The sequence below is a fragment of the Pipistrellus hanaki genome (genome assembly GCF_964339955.1).
Source record: "Pipistrellus hanaki genome assembly, chromosome: 3".
In the NCBI taxonomy this organism is placed as follows: Eukaryota; Metazoa; Chordata; class Mammalia; order Chiroptera; family Vespertilionidae; genus Pipistrellus; species Pipistrellus hanaki.
Genome location: NC_140505.1, coordinates 81,617,359 through 81,633,726, shown reverse-complemented (window position 1 = coordinate 81,633,726; position 16,368 = coordinate 81,617,359). Strand labels below are relative to the sequence as shown.

General features: G+C 40.8%; 1 protein-coding gene across 4 annotated transcripts in view; it reads right to left on the bottom strand.

The window, feature by feature from the left end:
- MRPS31 (mitochondrial ribosomal protein S31) overlaps nt 1-4,476 on the bottom strand; it is a 35,018-nt gene extending 30,542 nt beyond the window's left edge. For 2 of the 4 annotated variants that reach the window (XM_084879444.1, XM_084879445.1), the window contains exons 1-2: nt 4,276-4,472; nt 1,403-1,687 (exon numbers count right to left, since the gene is read on the bottom strand). In XM_084879444.1, coding sequence (XP_084735570.1) covers nt 1,403-1,687; nt 4,276-4,397 — 407 coding nt within the window. In that variant the 5' untranslated portion in view covers nt 4,398-4,472. Of the gene's footprint in view, nt 1-1,402; nt 1,688-4,275 lie in introns of all 4 variants that reach the window. The other 2 variants (XM_084879443.1, XM_084879446.1) reach the window with 2 other exon arrangements.
- Nucleotides 4,477-16,368: the final 11,892 nt, after the last annotated feature.

Below are 16,368 nucleotides of genomic sequence, written 5' to 3'. Positions count from 1 at the left end.
AGTTAATAGAGACATATGTAAGAAAATGTGTGAAATTCTCAATTAAATTACCTCTCCCTTCCTCTGTCTAGACTGTATACAGATATTCCCTTCTTATTTAAATAGAGGACAATAACAGCATTTCTCAAGTAATTATTATTTCTCTGTTTATAAACTGATATTTGGCCTCCATTAATTCACTGCTCCCACCTACTCTAATTTAAATTTTAAAAAGTTTTTAAATGTAAAAATTCTGCCTGGATGTGAAGAGCTACAATTCAAGTGTGGGTCAGATTTATCATTGACCATCTTCCACTAACCCTGTGGTTGGCAAACTGCGGCTTGTGAGCCACATGCAGTTCTTTGGCCCCTTGAGTGTGGTGGCTCTTCCACAAAATACCACGGCCTGGGCGAGTTTATTTTGAAGAAGTGGCACTAGAAGCTTAAGTTTAGAAAATTTGGCTCTCAAAAGAAATTCCATTCGTTGTACTGTTGATATTTGGTTCTGTTGACTAATGAGTTTGCTGACCACTGCACTAACCCTTCCACTTCCCATCACCTGCACTGTCAAAAGTCTCTAAGAGTCCACAAGTTTGCTTCAAGTTTGTCTAGACTTCGGAAAATTCATCAAAAGAACAAGGGACAAAATCCACATAGATAAAGCAGATTACTGAAGTGATTAAATTATGTAAATTGTATATAATTACCTATAATAATGATTGTTTTATTTTGAAAAGCTTCACTTTACAAAAGGCAGATTTCACACACCCAGATTCTAAATGCACTTAGGATAATCTGTGTGCAGATATTTAGTTTGCAGTTTTTCTAAAACAATTTACATGTCTCTATGTCACAGATTAAGAGTATTTTACATAAATGCAAATCTATGAATCTTTTGTTCCTGGAAACACTGGTAAAAGTAGATCAATAAGCATTATCTATTCCTTTTAGATGCTGTGCTAAATCTTGGAAGAAAAACAACAAGGCACATGGGATCCTGCTCTAAAGAGGTGTCTGCCCAACAGGGAAGATAAATCAAACAAGTGGAGAATTAAGTAAAAAAGTTCTTTTTAAAAAAGTGTTAGTAACAATAGGAAAAAAAGCAGAGAGATCAAAGTTTTAACAGACTAGTATTCAAATGATTCTCAATATACAGAGACTCAGAAAGGAGAAACAGGATCAGGGACAGGAGGGTTGGGAAAGCTTCGCAGAGCCATTGCTGAGTGTAGAAGGCAGACACATGTTGACAGGCAAAAAAGAGAATATATTTATCAGTCCCAAACAAAAGTACAGAGGAAGAAGTATTTAGGGGAGAGGAAGCACTCTAATTTGAAGATGGGCTAAAGATTTCTAGAAGAAAAATTGTACTGGAGTTTCAAAAATTAATTACTTTCAAAGAACATTCAAACTGTAAATCATTTACCTCTTTTTTGGGGCATCTTTTGTAGCTTTTTTAAGTCTGCCAGTTGTAGCCTCCAAATTTTTAAGTGGTCTTCTATTGGGTGGCTTTGTGGTCTGTACATTTACGGTGCTTATTTCAACTTTCATGTCCTTAATGATATTTAACAAGTCTTTTTTCGAATTCTCCTTTACACTGCTTTGGCTCTCTGTCTGCTTGGAAATCTCCTGGGTTGGAATGGACTTCCCATCTTCTTTGCTACAGTTCACACTGTTAGTGCCAAAAGACCTCTGGATATAATTTTTTATCCTGGGAAGATTAAAGAAAAAAAGAAAAGAGAAATACGATGCAAAATAATCAAGCAAAAACTCAAAAAACTGTTTCTGTGTGTTTTTAAATTTTTAAAGCCCTTCCCTTTTCCTTATTTTTTTGAGGTATAATTTTATTTTTTTGACATATAATATCATACTAGTTTCAGGTGTACAACATAATGATTCAATCCTATCTAATAAAGATGGAATATGCAAATTGACTGTCACACTGTTAAGATAAGATGGCTGCACCCACAGTGGAGGCCAAGTTCCCGTAAGGAGTCTTTTTTTAAATTTTTTTATTTTATTGATTTTCCACAGAGAGGAAGGAAGAGGGATAGAGAGCTAGAAACATTGATGAGAGAAACATCAACCAGCTGCCTCCTGCACACCCCCTACCCAGGATGTGCCTGCAACCAATGTACATGCCCCTGACCGGAATCGAACGTGGGACCTTTTAGTCCGCAGACAGATGCTCTACCGCTGAGCCAAAGCAGTTTCGGCCCGTAAGGAGTCTTAAGGAGGCTGGCACTGAGCTGAGGCAGGGGACCTAAGGACACGCCCCCTACCCCAGTGCCAGGCCAGGGGACCTGAGGCTATGTCCCTGCCATTCAGGGCTTGACGGGAGACTCAGCCTAAAGAATTGTGATTTAATAGCCTTGGGAAAGGATTTGAGAGTTTGCTTCCTAACAAGTTCCCAAGTGATGCTGATGTGGCATCAGAGGGCCCATTTGAGTAGCTGTGTCATGTATGTTATTTTAATCCTTAAAATCCAAACAATTTTATTATTCCTGCTTTACAGAAGAAACTGCTGCTTAAAGAGGTTAAGTTAATGATTCTTAACCTTTATTGGTCATATGAATCACCTAGAGAGCTCATTTAAAACTTAGATTCCTGAGATTCTTAGTTGGTAAATTTGGAATGGGGTCCAAGGATATGCACTTAACCAAGACCCCAGGTGATTCTGATGCAATTGATTCTAAAGACCTTATATCAGACTCTGAGTTAAATACCATATCAAGTTCTCGAAGCCAGCAAATGGTAGTGCCAGATTAGGGATGCTTTAATGAAAAATAAAATGGGAATTTTTAAAAATGCTAAAACAAACTATTTGAGCTGCTTATAAAAATAAATGTCAGAGGTTAATACATCAGAAACTTAATTAAAATGAAACACCTATTACATAATTGCCATCCTCATATTACTCAACTTAGGAAAATGCTCTAATTATTATTTTTCACATGAAAGTTAAATTAAAGGTATAACAGAAAAGTGGTGATCAAGAGAATGAATCTCACATATAACCTGTATATCAATGTTTCCCTCCAATATTTCCATGCTATAGTACTATGGAAAGTATATTTATACCAGGAAAATCAAGTCTAGGTAGAGATTCCATAACTCTAAAATAATAAAACTCTAGCTCTAACCTCACACCTGAGTATGTCTCCACTGAGAGCATCTCATCAGCACTTCAAATGCAGCACATCCAGAACCACACTCAAGAACTCCCGAGACTGACATCCATGTTTCACATTTCTGTATTGAATGGACCTCTTACCATAAGTAGATATTTTTGTTTTCCAAAAACTATGACATATTTTAAAAACTTTCTCAAAGCTGCTCCTCGTTTTTCTGTTAACATAAGGCACCCTAATCCTTCAAGGCAACCAGCTGAAATCTTTGCTCTGACTATCCTACCCTTATCATGTCACATCCTATCAATCCTTCCTATGCAATTGTCCTCCTCCGTCCAGCTTCTTCCCCTGCCCACTGCTACCCACAGGCATTAGCGCTGTCCTTACCACCGCGGCCCCAACCCGTGCTGCATGGAATATATGCAGTATAAGTAAGTTTCCATAATCATGAGAGCTCCCAGAGAAGAAATACCAACACCAAGTATGCTTAACTCCTTTTCTTGTCTGGCTAATTCCAACCTAAATCCGCCTTCAGATTATTTCAGATTTCTTTTCCAGAAAGGATACTTTAAAATTCTCCAACAATGGTTAGGTGTCCCTATTCGCTCACCCAGCAATTATTTATTACATTAATAGAGCATTCTGTGCTACCGATGCTATCTCAGCTATTTCTGTACTTGGATTTCCTCCTTGCTGTAACTAACTGTAAGCTCCGTGATGGCAGGACCGGCTTATTCGGGCTTCACGTTAGTGCTGGCACACCGTAAGCACTTTCAATAATAAAGTAAAGAATCAATAAGGCCAGGAACGAGACCATCACAGTCTTGGGAGGCAAAACATAAATGTTGCTTCCGGAGCCTGGATAAAACGGGCGGGCAAGCGGCGAGAAGGGAGAGGCGCGGTGTCGCAGAAAGCGCAGGGCGGCAGACCCGGAGCGCAGCTGTGCCGTTCCCCGCGGACACGGTGACCTTGGGCAAGCCGTTTATCTTTCTGGGACTCCCTTTCCTCAAATTGAAAGCAAACATAAGACTCCTCACATTTACAGCACAGGCTTCTAAGGTCCCGCGGGCTACAGACCTCAGGAAGCGGGAGAAAGAGAACGGAACGTGATGCGGGGCTGGGGTTTGGCCGGAAGACCCGCGGGGCCCACCGCGCTGCAATGAGGTACCTGCCGGGTCCGCGCGGAGCGCCGCGCCGCACAGCCGCCGCCGCCGCCTCCGGGCCGCCGGGACACAAGGGGAGGCGGGAAAGGGGGCGAAGAGGTAGCGCCGCTGTGACTCTTGGAAACATGGCCCAGAAAATCAACTGAACCGCGAGCCGGAAGAGCGTGCCACCGCCAAGCACGTCCCCCGCTCTCTCTTCCGTTCTTCAGCCGGGCGCGTTCCCCGCCCTCAGCGTTCCGGCGGAGCACGGGGTCGGGTAACTGCGTTCCGGGCCCGCCCTTGGCTCCCGCCTCCCCACGATTCTAGTCGCAGCGGCGAGTGGACATTGGAGTTCCCGGAGGTTCCCGAGGACCGAGGCGGGACCCCGACCGGAGAGCCCGGAGAGTGGAGGGAGCCATCTACTGTGCAAACGCTGCTGGCGAGCAAGATGAGGCGGAGAGCTGGCCCTGCTGTGCAGGGTTTAGGGGAGAAGATCCACAGTGTTCATTAAAAGTCTCAAAATGATCCATGGCCACCAAGGAGGTTAAAAATAAAATTACCAATAGGGCATGCTGCCCCATAAATTAGTATTTCCTTTCAATCTCTATTCTTGAGCTAGAGTGAAAAGATGAGATATATTTTTATGTTCCAGAACTGGCTTTAGATTAAGGTGACCAGACGTCCCGCTTTTGGCGGGACAGTCCCGATTTTTAACAATTTGTCCCATCCCGCGGAAAGGAAAATCGGGAATTTTTTTTAAAACGCAACGGGACGTATAAGTCCAGACAGAACCTTTGTGACAATGCTAAACACAGTGTACTGAGGGATGTCTTCCCTAACTTACAGTATCTTAACTAGGGTATCTTCTCTGTCAAAACTATTTCATTTTTCTACAGAGTATCACTATCTGAAATTTTCTCATATATTTATGTGCTTAAACACTTATCCTGTGCTGTTCCACAAAGGATTGGATTTTATCTTATTCACTGCTGTGACCCTGGTTCCTATCTTAAAATAGATGCTCAAAAATATTTGATAAATAAATTATTTCCAAGCACAAAATAAAAAATAGGTGCAGTTTAAATAATTTGCCCAAGTTCATACAGAAGTGGAGTTCTTCCTCTCTGAAATCAATAAGAATATTTATAAATAAATAATAAGTATGTTCTTAGAAAAATCATAACTTATGCAATTGTCCATAGTAAATGGCAATACTAGATTAAAACTCAGAACCATCTAACTCTGACATTCTTGTCCACTGGAATACTGAGGGTTTCTGCCTTTGGTCATGTATAAAAGTCACATGAGGATGGTTGTTCACACGTTGCTCAGACACTGAGAGTCTAACAAGTACCCAACGTGATTCCAATGTAGGTGATCCACAGACAAAACTTTCTGAAAGATTGCAATGACTCTATGACTTATATAGCTATTCATAGCTTTGCATACTCTTAGAATAACATAAAGGAAAAGTGAAATAATTGGTGCAGGAACAGAATATTATTTTGGATGAATCTCAAAGGCATTATGTTAAGTGAAAGGAGCCAGATACAAGAGACTATGTGATGCCACTTATATGACAATGTAAAGAAGACAAAGCTATAGATCAGTGGTTCCCATCGGTTGGGGATGAAAGGAGGTGACTGAGTTTGAAGGAGTACAAGGAAACTTTTGGGGCTTATTGAAATACTCTATATCTTAATTCTGGAGGGGGTATGATCTTTCATGATTATCAAAACTCTCAGACTTGTACACCTGAAAAGTATAAATTTTACTGTATATAAATGATATCTCAACAAACCTGACTTTAAGTAAAAATATAATCATTAGAGTAATTTTGATCGGTCATAAATCAAACCATAAAAGAACAATATATTTAAAAAATAATAAATCTGGCCCCGCTGTGTCTCAGTGGTTGAGCATCAACCTATGAACCAGAAGGTCACAGTTTGATTTCAGGGCACATGCCCAGGCTGTGGGCATGATCCCCAGTAGGCAACATGCAGGAAGCAGCTGATCAATGATTCTAACCCTTGATGTTATTCGTTCTCTCTCCCTCTCTCTCTGAAATCAATAAAAATATTGAAAAATAAATAAATAAATAAAAATAATAAGTCTGTTTTTAGAAAAACCATAACTTATGCAATTGTCCAAAGCAATCATTTATGAGAGCAACAAAAATGTAGCCTGAAAGTAAAATTTTCCCCCTCTTTCTTTTTTTCTAGCATTAATTCACTAGACATTTTCTTCCCAGTGCCCATGAAATGTACTTTCTAGGGCAATGTCTTTGTCAAGAGGCAGCAAATTAAATAAAATACATCCTGATATATATCAGTGACTTTGTCCTAAATGTCTTATAAAATCTTACACTAATTGATTTGATAAGCCTTCCATAAAAATGAAAAAACAAAATTACTCTGTATTTTACTTACCAATTGCTGCATAACAGACTACTGCAAAAGTTAGTGGCTTAAAACAACAATATATTTGTGTGGTTCTGTGGTTGAATGGGCTCAGCTAGGTGGTTCCTGCTTGGGTCTCTCATGAGGTTGCAACCAGACAGCAACTAATCTCAACTGGATGCCCAATAGTGTTTTTTTACTCACATAGTTGATGGCTCATTTGGAATGCCTGCAAGAAATAGGTTTCTCTCTCTCTCTCTCTCTCTCTCTCTCTCTCTCTCTCTCTCTCTCTCTCTTTCTCTCTCCCATCCCTCCCTCCATCCATCCTCTTCTCCCTCTTTCAACGTGGCCTCTGAAGAGTAGCAGAATATGCTACACCAAAATATGCCACTTTGATATAAGGATAATTTTGAGCTAAAGGCATTTGAGATGAGGCAAATATAAGGTGAGGCAAAAGCAGGTTTATAATAGTTTGTATGGAAAATAATACAATAATCTATACCAATAAAAGGGTAATATGCTAATTAGACTAGATATCTGGTAATATGCTAATTAGACCAGACATCTTCCAGACATCCTTCCCAACAAAGCCAAGGCAGAGGCAGTTAGGGGTGATCAGGCAGGCGGGGGGGGGGGGGGGGGGGGGGCAGTTGGGGGATGGTCAGGCTGGCAGGGAGGGGGGCAGTTCGGGGGTGATCAGACCAGTGGGGGGGCAGTTAGGGGCAATAAGGTTGGCAGGGGAGGCAATTAGGGGTGATCAGGCCTGCAGGGGAAGGCAATTAAGGGGCAATCAGGCCGGCAGGCAAAGGCAGTTAGGGGCGATCAGGCCAGATGTCTCCTGAGAGGCCTATACCATATACAGGAATCCATCTTTATCCTTCTCACTTTCATACATTTCCGAAATTGCTGTGGACACACTCACCATGCTGTGCCCATTCACTAACAGGAAGAAGGCTTGATTAGCATTGAGTTGTGAGTAACTTCTAATTATCTTAATGAGGTCACTCATGTTGACATGATCGGCACAAGACACTTGGCTTCATCCAGGACAGGAAGCTGCTTCCCAGTCTTTTTTTCTTTTTTTAAATTATTTTTATTGATTTTAGAGAGAAAGGGAAAGGAAGAGAGAGATAGACACATCAATGATGAGAGGGAGTCATTGACTGGCTGCCTTCTGCACAGAGGACCAAGCCTGCAACCCCGGCATATACCCTTGACCAGAATCGAACCCAGGACCCTTGAGTCTGCAGGCCGACTGATGCTCTATTCACTGAGCCAAGCTGGGTAGGGCTGCTTCCCACTCTTGTATCATTCTGTTATCCCTGGGAGTTTGGTTGGATGCTGCTCTAGGATAAGCCAGACATATTTTACTCTTTGTTGGAAGGTGCGGGGATGAAGGCCTCCCACGGCATGGCAAGCGAGGCTGTGTGAGCAGGCAGTGAGGCAGAGGGTCCCAGCAGCTTTAGGTGGCATGGGTCAAAGTGTTTAAAACAATTTCTTTTAAACAACTCCACTATTTTATTTTTTAAATATGTTTTTATTGATTTTTAGAAAGAGAGGAAAGGAGAAAGAGGGAAAGATAGAAACACTGATGAGACAGATGGGCTAAATCAAGATTGGAAACTCAGGCATGTGCTCTGAAGGGGAAAGGAACCCTGACCTCCTGGTTCATAGGTCACTGCTCAACCACTGAGCCACACTGGCTGGGCAAACCCTGCTATTTAAAAAAAAAAAAAAATGATTCAAAGGTCACTTAAGTCCTCTAACTTTCAAGCTTGATTTTAACTTTGTAAAATAGGAGATAACCCTTTTTTCAAAGAGCAGCAATACACTTATCATCATGCATTAATGCCAGAGCTGATCTCAAGGTAATCTAAAACAGTACATAGACAAGTCATGAATGCTCAAAGGATTGTGAACAAGAGACTCTGCCTTTTCAGGTCACAAATATTTATTGCTAGCATTGTTTAGAGTTGGTGGTTTACAAGGCCAAGCAAATGTCAGTCGACAACAACAGAACTCAACAACAAAAGCATATTTTACTATATGGAGACCGATGGATAGAGGGCCTCATACCATTAGCAGGTATTAAAGCTATTGGAAGTATGCCACGTAGCATAGACCACTTATAGAATTCCCATAATTAGAGAAAAATAAATTCTGTGTTTTTAAAACTATTTAAGAATTTCCCCAATAAAATAGAAGCAAAAGGAGAATAAAGTGGAGGATCCAAGATGGCTGCGCCCAGGTGAACACCTAGCCGCAGCAGCACACAACAATTTCAATAAAATACAACTAAAATATAAAACGGACATTGCCCAGAACTACAGGAAGGTTGACTGACTGGAAATTCTACAGCGAGAAGCAAGGAGAAAACCAGAAGGAGGCGCGGAGGAGCTGGAAAAGCCCAAGGTACAGAGACGCGGCGCGCGCAGAGAGGACGGAGCCAGAAAGGAGGGGGAGGCGGAGTGCCTGGCAGGCGTTCCCTAGTGGAAAGGAGATAAAACTCCGACTGTGCTAGGCCCCCGACTGCTCTGAACCCCAGTTCTAGCCCAGACCCCGGGGACCCAGGCTCATCCATAGGGAGCCGGGCTGTAAGGCGGAACCCAGGGGAAGCCGCGAAAGGATGTCCCGGTGGCGAGCACATTGCGCGCAGAGAAGAGACAGTCGGCTGTGCCGCGGGATTGCCCTGGCCGGAAGGAGACTGGGGCTCCAGACTGCTCTGAACGCCACCTCCAACTCCACTTCCAACTGAACTGAACCCCAATACCAGGCTCATTGGGGGAGAGCATAGACTGGCAACAGGTGAAAATCAAGGGCACCTTTCTCTCAGAGGCGCAGGCAGCGAGCACTGAAGGACCCGCATAGGGCGGGGCTGACAGAAGCCAAAGCTGCAGGCTCCACCCTGAAACCCCGTCCCATCTGTAACTGCGAAATGTGACAACAAAATAGATCACAAACGAAAGAAATGGAGGACAAAAAGCGTCTGGATATAGAATTCAAATCTACGCTTATAAGGTTTTTCAAGAATTTCCTAGAAAAGATGGATAAGATCTATGAGGATATGAAAAGAGATCAACTAGAATTAATAAGGAGTCATCAAGAAATGATAAGGGATCAACAAGAAATAAAGAATACATTGTCTGAAATAAAACATATTTTACAGAGTCCTAAAAACAGAAGGGAAGATCGCAAGAATCAAGTCAAAGATTTGGAACATAAAGAGCCAGAAGACACTCCTCCACAGAAGCTAGAAGGCAAGAGAATCCAGAAAATTGAAAATAATGTAAGAAACCTCTGGGACAACTTCAAGCGAACCAACATCAGAATTATGGGGGTCCCAGAAGATGAGAGAGAGCAAGATATTGAAAACATACTGAAAGAAATAGTGACAGAAAACTTCCCCCACCTGGTGAAAGAATTAGACTTACAAGTCCAGGAAGCGCACAGAACTCCAAACAAAAGGAATCCAAAGAGGACCACACCAAGACACCTCATAATTAAAATTCCAAGAGCAAAAGACAAAGAGAGAATATTAAAAGAAGCAAGAGCAAAGAAGGTAGTTACCTATAAAGGAGCACCTATACGATTGTCAGCTGACTTCTCAACAGAAACCATGCAGGCCAGAAGGGAATGGCAAGAAATATTCAAGGTGATGAATAGTAAGAATCTATAGCCAAAGATAATCTATCCAGCAAAGCTATCACTCAGAATTGAAGGTCAGATAAAGAGCTTCACTAATAAAAAAAAGCTAAAGGAATTCATCACCACCAAACCAGAATTATATGAATTGCTGAAGGGGGTTCTTTCAGAAGAGAAAGTAAACAAAGATAAAAATTATGAACAACAAATACGTAACTATCAACAAGTGAATCTAAAAACCAAGGAAATTAAAAAAAAAATCTGATGAATAATATTAACTGTTGAATATAATAGAATCAGAGGTATGGAAGGGGAGTGAACTGATGATTCTTGGGGAAAAGGGGAGAGGGGGGCGTGGGAAGAGACTGAACATAAACTGTGCACCTATGGATGAGGAAATGGGGAGTGGAGAAAGGGCAGAGGGTGGGGTGGGAACCTGGTGGAGGAGAGCAATGGTGGGGGGGGGAAAAAGGAACATTTGTAATAATATGAACAATAAAAACTTATTTAAAAAAAAGAAATAAAAAAAAGAAGAATAAAGCAGTCACATTAAAACTCCATAGCTCCAGTGTTTTTATTGATTTTAGAGAGAAAGGGAGAGAGAGAAACATGCTTCCTGCATGCCAGGGATGGAGCCTGGAACCTAGACATGTGCCCTGACAGGGAATCCAACCACTGACCTTTCAGTGCATGGGACGACATTCAACCAATTGAACCACACCAGCCAGGGCTTTATTGTTTTTTATTTTTTCTGCTCTGACTGGGTGTTTTTTTTCTACCTTGTCTTCCAAATTGTTGATTTAATCCTCTGTTTCATCTAATCTACTGTTATCCCTTCCCTTGTATTCTTGATGTCAGATATTGTATTCTTCATGTCTAAATGGACCCTTTTTATGGTTTCTATGTCCATTTTCATGCTGTTGTAGTTCTCTAAGTTCCTTGAGCATTCTTATAACCATTGCTTTGAACTCTATATCTGATACATTGTTCATCTCCATTTCATTTAGTTTTTTTGTTTGTTTGTTTGTTTGTTTGTTTTTTAAGATTTCTCTTGTTCTTTCCTTTGGGGCCTGCCTCTTTGTATTAAATTGCTATGACTATTGTCTTCGAGGTGGCCTTATGTTGTAGGTGTCTTGTGGGTGACAGTGGCACAGTCTCCTTGATCACCTGAGGTAGGTGCTCCAGTCCCTTGTGTGGTTTATGTGGGCCCTCCGGTAGTAATTGAGTATTGATTGCTATCACACACTTGTTTGTGTGTGCGATCAACCCTCAGGCTGGCTGACTATGAGGCTCAACCCCAATCATGGCATATTAACTATCGTGCAGGTGCTTACCATACAAAGCAGAATTCACCTCAGCAGGGTTTGGAGGTTGTTGAGATTTTTCTTGTGAAGATTATTGGATCCTGATGTTGTCTGAATCTGGTCACTTGGGAATATTGGGAGGGACTCTGTTGCAGATGATCTCTGTACCTGGCCCTTGGCAACCTGTTTGGAGCTACTTGTGATCCACAGCTTGTTCTTCTAAGCTTGGGTTCATTGGAAGGATCAAGATGCACAACACAGCTGGCTTTTACCACAACCTGGCATGGGGGCAGGTCAGCAAAAGACCCAAAGCATCCCAAGTCTGCCTCCAGCTGCCTGTTATGCTCAGAGCCCCTGGCAGTGTAAGAGGATGGGGCTAGTAGATTTCCCTTGAGGGGGCGGTGAGTCATGTTTCTGAGAAGGTGATGGGTGTGGCCTCTGCCACAGAGTTCATGACTCAGTCTGTCCAAGATTTTGCCATGACCTCTGTAGGGCAGATGTACTAGGAGTTAAGCAGGTGGGGCCTCTGGAGCCCAGAGGGTGGGTCTGCCAGAAGCTTGAGGACGGTTCTATCAGAGCCCCCATGAGGGGGAAGTGCTTGTCAGGCTTACTAGAAAGTGGGGGGAATGGCCCCTGTCCCAAAGCCAAACAACTTAGTCACTGATATCCCCTGAGTCTGCCCAGACGTCTATACTCTGGCCAAGGCAGCTGCCTCCTCAGAAGGGTTTAAGTTTAGCAGGGTGGGGCAAGAGAAAGTCCAGAAGGTAGAGCAATTGCTTTAGCCCAGGCTGATGATGATTACTCCATTCAAGATAGATGTCAACTGTGATATGAGAAAATGTCTCAGCATAGTGAATCTGGTGGCAGTCCTCTCAGGTCTCTCCCCAGAGCCACAAACCCCGGACTGTGACTCTAGTTCACTCCACCCTTTCTCTACCAGAGCCCAGGAAGAGTGGCTGTGAACAAGATTTTGTGTGTTGGCTCTTCAAAATGATATCTGTGTCTCCCATTGTCTTCCCCCGGCCTACAGAAATCCCACTAACTTCACAGCCAGATGTGAGGTGGGTGCCTCTTCCTGTCTCTGGTATCCTGGGTTGGGGAGCCTGGCTTGGGGTTTAGACCTCATGCTTCTCAAAAGGACCCTCCTCCACAGCTGAGATATATTGATACTTCTGGAACCTCCTCCACTGCCCGTGGTACTGGGACTAGCCCTTTTCATGTCTCCACCCTTCCTACCAGTTGCAATGTATCTTTTTCTGTAAATCCTGTTTAAAAGACTCCTTTTTTTTTTTTTTTTTGCTAGTCTTCAGTTGATTATTCAATATGATTGTTGTTTAATTTATTTTATTGATTTTTTACTGAGAGGAAGAGGGTGATAGTTTGAAGCACCAATCAATGGGAGAGAAACACCAATCAGCTGCCTCCTGCACACCCCCTACTGGGGATGTGCCCGCAACTCAAGACTGGAATCGAACCCGGGACCCTTTAGTCCTCAGGCTGATGCTCTAACCACTGAGCCAAACCGATTTCGGCTGATTGTTGTTTAATTTAGTTGCAATTCCAGTTTGGTCCTATGAAGAAGTGAGTGTTGTAACTTCCACCTACTTTGCTGCCATCTTTAAATCCCCCATACCATACTGTTTTGATTATTGTAGTTCTTTAGGATAATTTGAAGTCAGAGAGAGTCCTATCTCCAGCTTTGTTTTTTCTTATCAGGATTGCTTTGGTTATTCAGGATTTCTCTGTAGTTCCATATAAATTTTATAAATTTTTGTTCTATCTCTTTAGAAAATGTCTTTGGGATTTTGATGAGAAATGCATTGAATCTGTATATTGCTTTAGGTAATATGGTAATCTTAACTATGCAGATTTTTCCTGTCTATGAACATAGAATATCTTTCCATTTCTTTGTATGTACTTCAGTTTCTTTCAACAATGTCTTACAGTTTTCAGTACAGTGGTGCCTCACACAACGAACTTAATTCGTTCCAGGAGCAAGTTTGTTATGCGAAAAGTTCGTTATGTGAAACGCGTTTTCCCATAACAATACATGTTAAAAAAAATAATTCGTTCTGTAGCATAAAATATGCTAAGATGACATAAAAAAAGATAAATTTTTTGTTATTATTTTTATTTAGATACATCTAAAAACATAATTTTTTTTAAAAAAAACACACATTTTTTTAATTTTAAGACAGACTAAGTAGAGTCTACCAAATCTTGGACATCTTCATCCATTTTCTGCTTTTTGGCCGATGGTTTCATGAAAAACCTGTCCAAAGACGTTTGTTTTTCTCTTTTCTCCAACATCTGCCGGAAATAACGGACAAGAGTATCGGAGTAAAGATCGTTGATCCTGTTTGCTTCAGCTGAATCCGGATACAGTGTATTGAGTTTAACTTAAAAGGACGACTGCCGTGATACGTGCGTGATTTAATTCGTAATGAAGAACGATTGCCGCGATACGTGCTTAAGTTAAGCGCAGTGACTAACGACTGCCTGCAGTGCCTGCGCGGAAGGATGCAATACATCGGCAGTGATCGTGGAAGCTCGGGTGAAGCAGTCGTGGAAGCTCGGGCAAAGCGGTCGTGGAAGCTCGGGCGACTTCGTTGTGTGAAACGAAGTTCGTTGTATGAATCATGAAATGAAGTTCGTTGTGTGCAGCGTTCGCTGTGCGAGGCGTTCTTTATGCGAGGCACCACTGTATATACTGTAGGTTCTTTACTTCCTTTGTTAAGTTTATTACAATACAAGTATTTTTCTTTTTTGTTGCAATTATAAATGGGATTGTTTTCTTTATTTCTTTTTCTGGTATTTTACTGTTAGTATATAGAAATACAATGGATCTTTGTGCTGGAGGCAGTCCAGCAGGTCATAATAGATGTAAAGAGTCCTCAAAAGGCTGATGGGCTTTGATATTCAGCAGGGCTGAATATCAGCATTAAATTACCCTGCTACTGGCCGAACATCTGTAGGCAATTCCCCTAACCTGATAATACCTTACTGTTTACCAAATTTTACCTTTAATGTGTGTGTTTGCTTTGCTAAAGGGAAAAATGTGTGAATAAAAAGCCATGGGTCCAGACATTCAGGGAGCCCATTACACTAGAGAAGGGTTTCCACCTGGCTTCCCCCAATGCCTTCCAAATTTATATTTCTTGTCTAGTCTCTATCTATCGATATTTATGTTGCAGCCCCTTCTCCATATTTCTGAACCCTTGCTGTGAAAAGACTGCAGCATTTTTGTACACTGATTTTGTATCCTGCAACTTTACTGTAATTTTTTATTATTTTGAATAGTCTTTTGGTGGAGTCTTTGGGGTTTTCCACATATAAAATCATGCAATCTACAAATAGTGACAGTTTTCTTCTTTATTTACAATTTGGAAGCTTTTTATTTCTTTCTCTTGCCTGGTTGCTCTGGCTAGGACTTTCAATACTGTGTTTAATAACAGTGGAGAGCGTGGGCATCCTGGTCTTGTTCCTGAACTTAGAGGAAAACCTTTAGGCTTTTCACTATTGAATATGATTAGTTTCTCATATATTTCCTTTATTGTGCTCAGACACTTCCCTTGCATACTTGTTAGTGAGTGTTTTAATCATAAATGGATATTGTATCTTGTCAAATGCTTTATTTGCATCTGTTGATATGATCAGATGATTTTTACTTTTTCCCCCTGTCAATGTGGCTTATCACATAGATAGATTTGCACATGTTGAACTATCTTTGTGTCTCTGGAATGAACCCAACTAGATAATTATGTATTATCTTTTTAAAGTATTATTTTATTTGATTTGCTAGTATTTTGTTTAAGATTTTTAAAAAATCTATGCTCATCAGGAATATAAGCCTGTAAGGTTTTTCCGTGTGTGTGTGTGTGTGTGTGTGTGTGTGTTGTTCTTGCTTGGTTTTGGTATCAGGGTAATGTTGGCCTCATAAAATGAATTAGGAAAAATTCCCTCTTCTTTAATTTTTTGGAAGAGTTTGAGAAGGCTAGGTAGTAAATTTTCTTTGAATGTTTAGAACAATTCACCAGTGAAGCCATTTGGTCTTGGACTTTTTTTTTGGGGGGGAGGGGGGGGAATAGGAGAGCTTTTTGATTACTGTTTCAATTTCTTTATTGTTGATCAATCTATTTAGGTTTTCCAGTTCCTCATGGTTCAGTCTGGTAAGGTTATATATTTCTAAGAATTTGTTCATTTTTTTCTAGGTTATAGAATTTTGTGGTATATAGCTCTTCATAATATTATTGTAGTCCTTGTACCTTTCTGGTGTTTGTTGTAACTTCTTTTTATGTGTGATTTATTTACTTGAGTCTTATCTCTTTTTTCCTTATTGAGTCTAGCCAACGCACTGTCAACTTTATTTAACTTTCAAAGAACAACTCTTTGTTTAATTAATAATTTTTGTTGTCTTTTTATTGTATGTTTTGTTTAATTCTGCTCTAATTTTTATTATTTCCTTTCTTCTATTGCCTTGGTGTTTCATTTGTTCTTCTTTTTCTAGTTCTTTAAGATGAAATGTTAGATTATTTATTTGAGATTTTTGTTTCTTCATTCGTTTTGTAATGGTATAAACTTCTCTTTGTACTACTTTTGCTGCATTCCCCAAATTTTGATATGTCGTATTATCATTTTCATGTGTCTCTATGTATCTTTTGAAATCCTCTTTTATTTTTTCTTTGACCTAGTTGTTGTTCAATAGATGTTTAAGTTGTACATGTTTGTGGTTTTTACATTTTTCTTCTTATTTTTTTTAAACTTAGCTGGA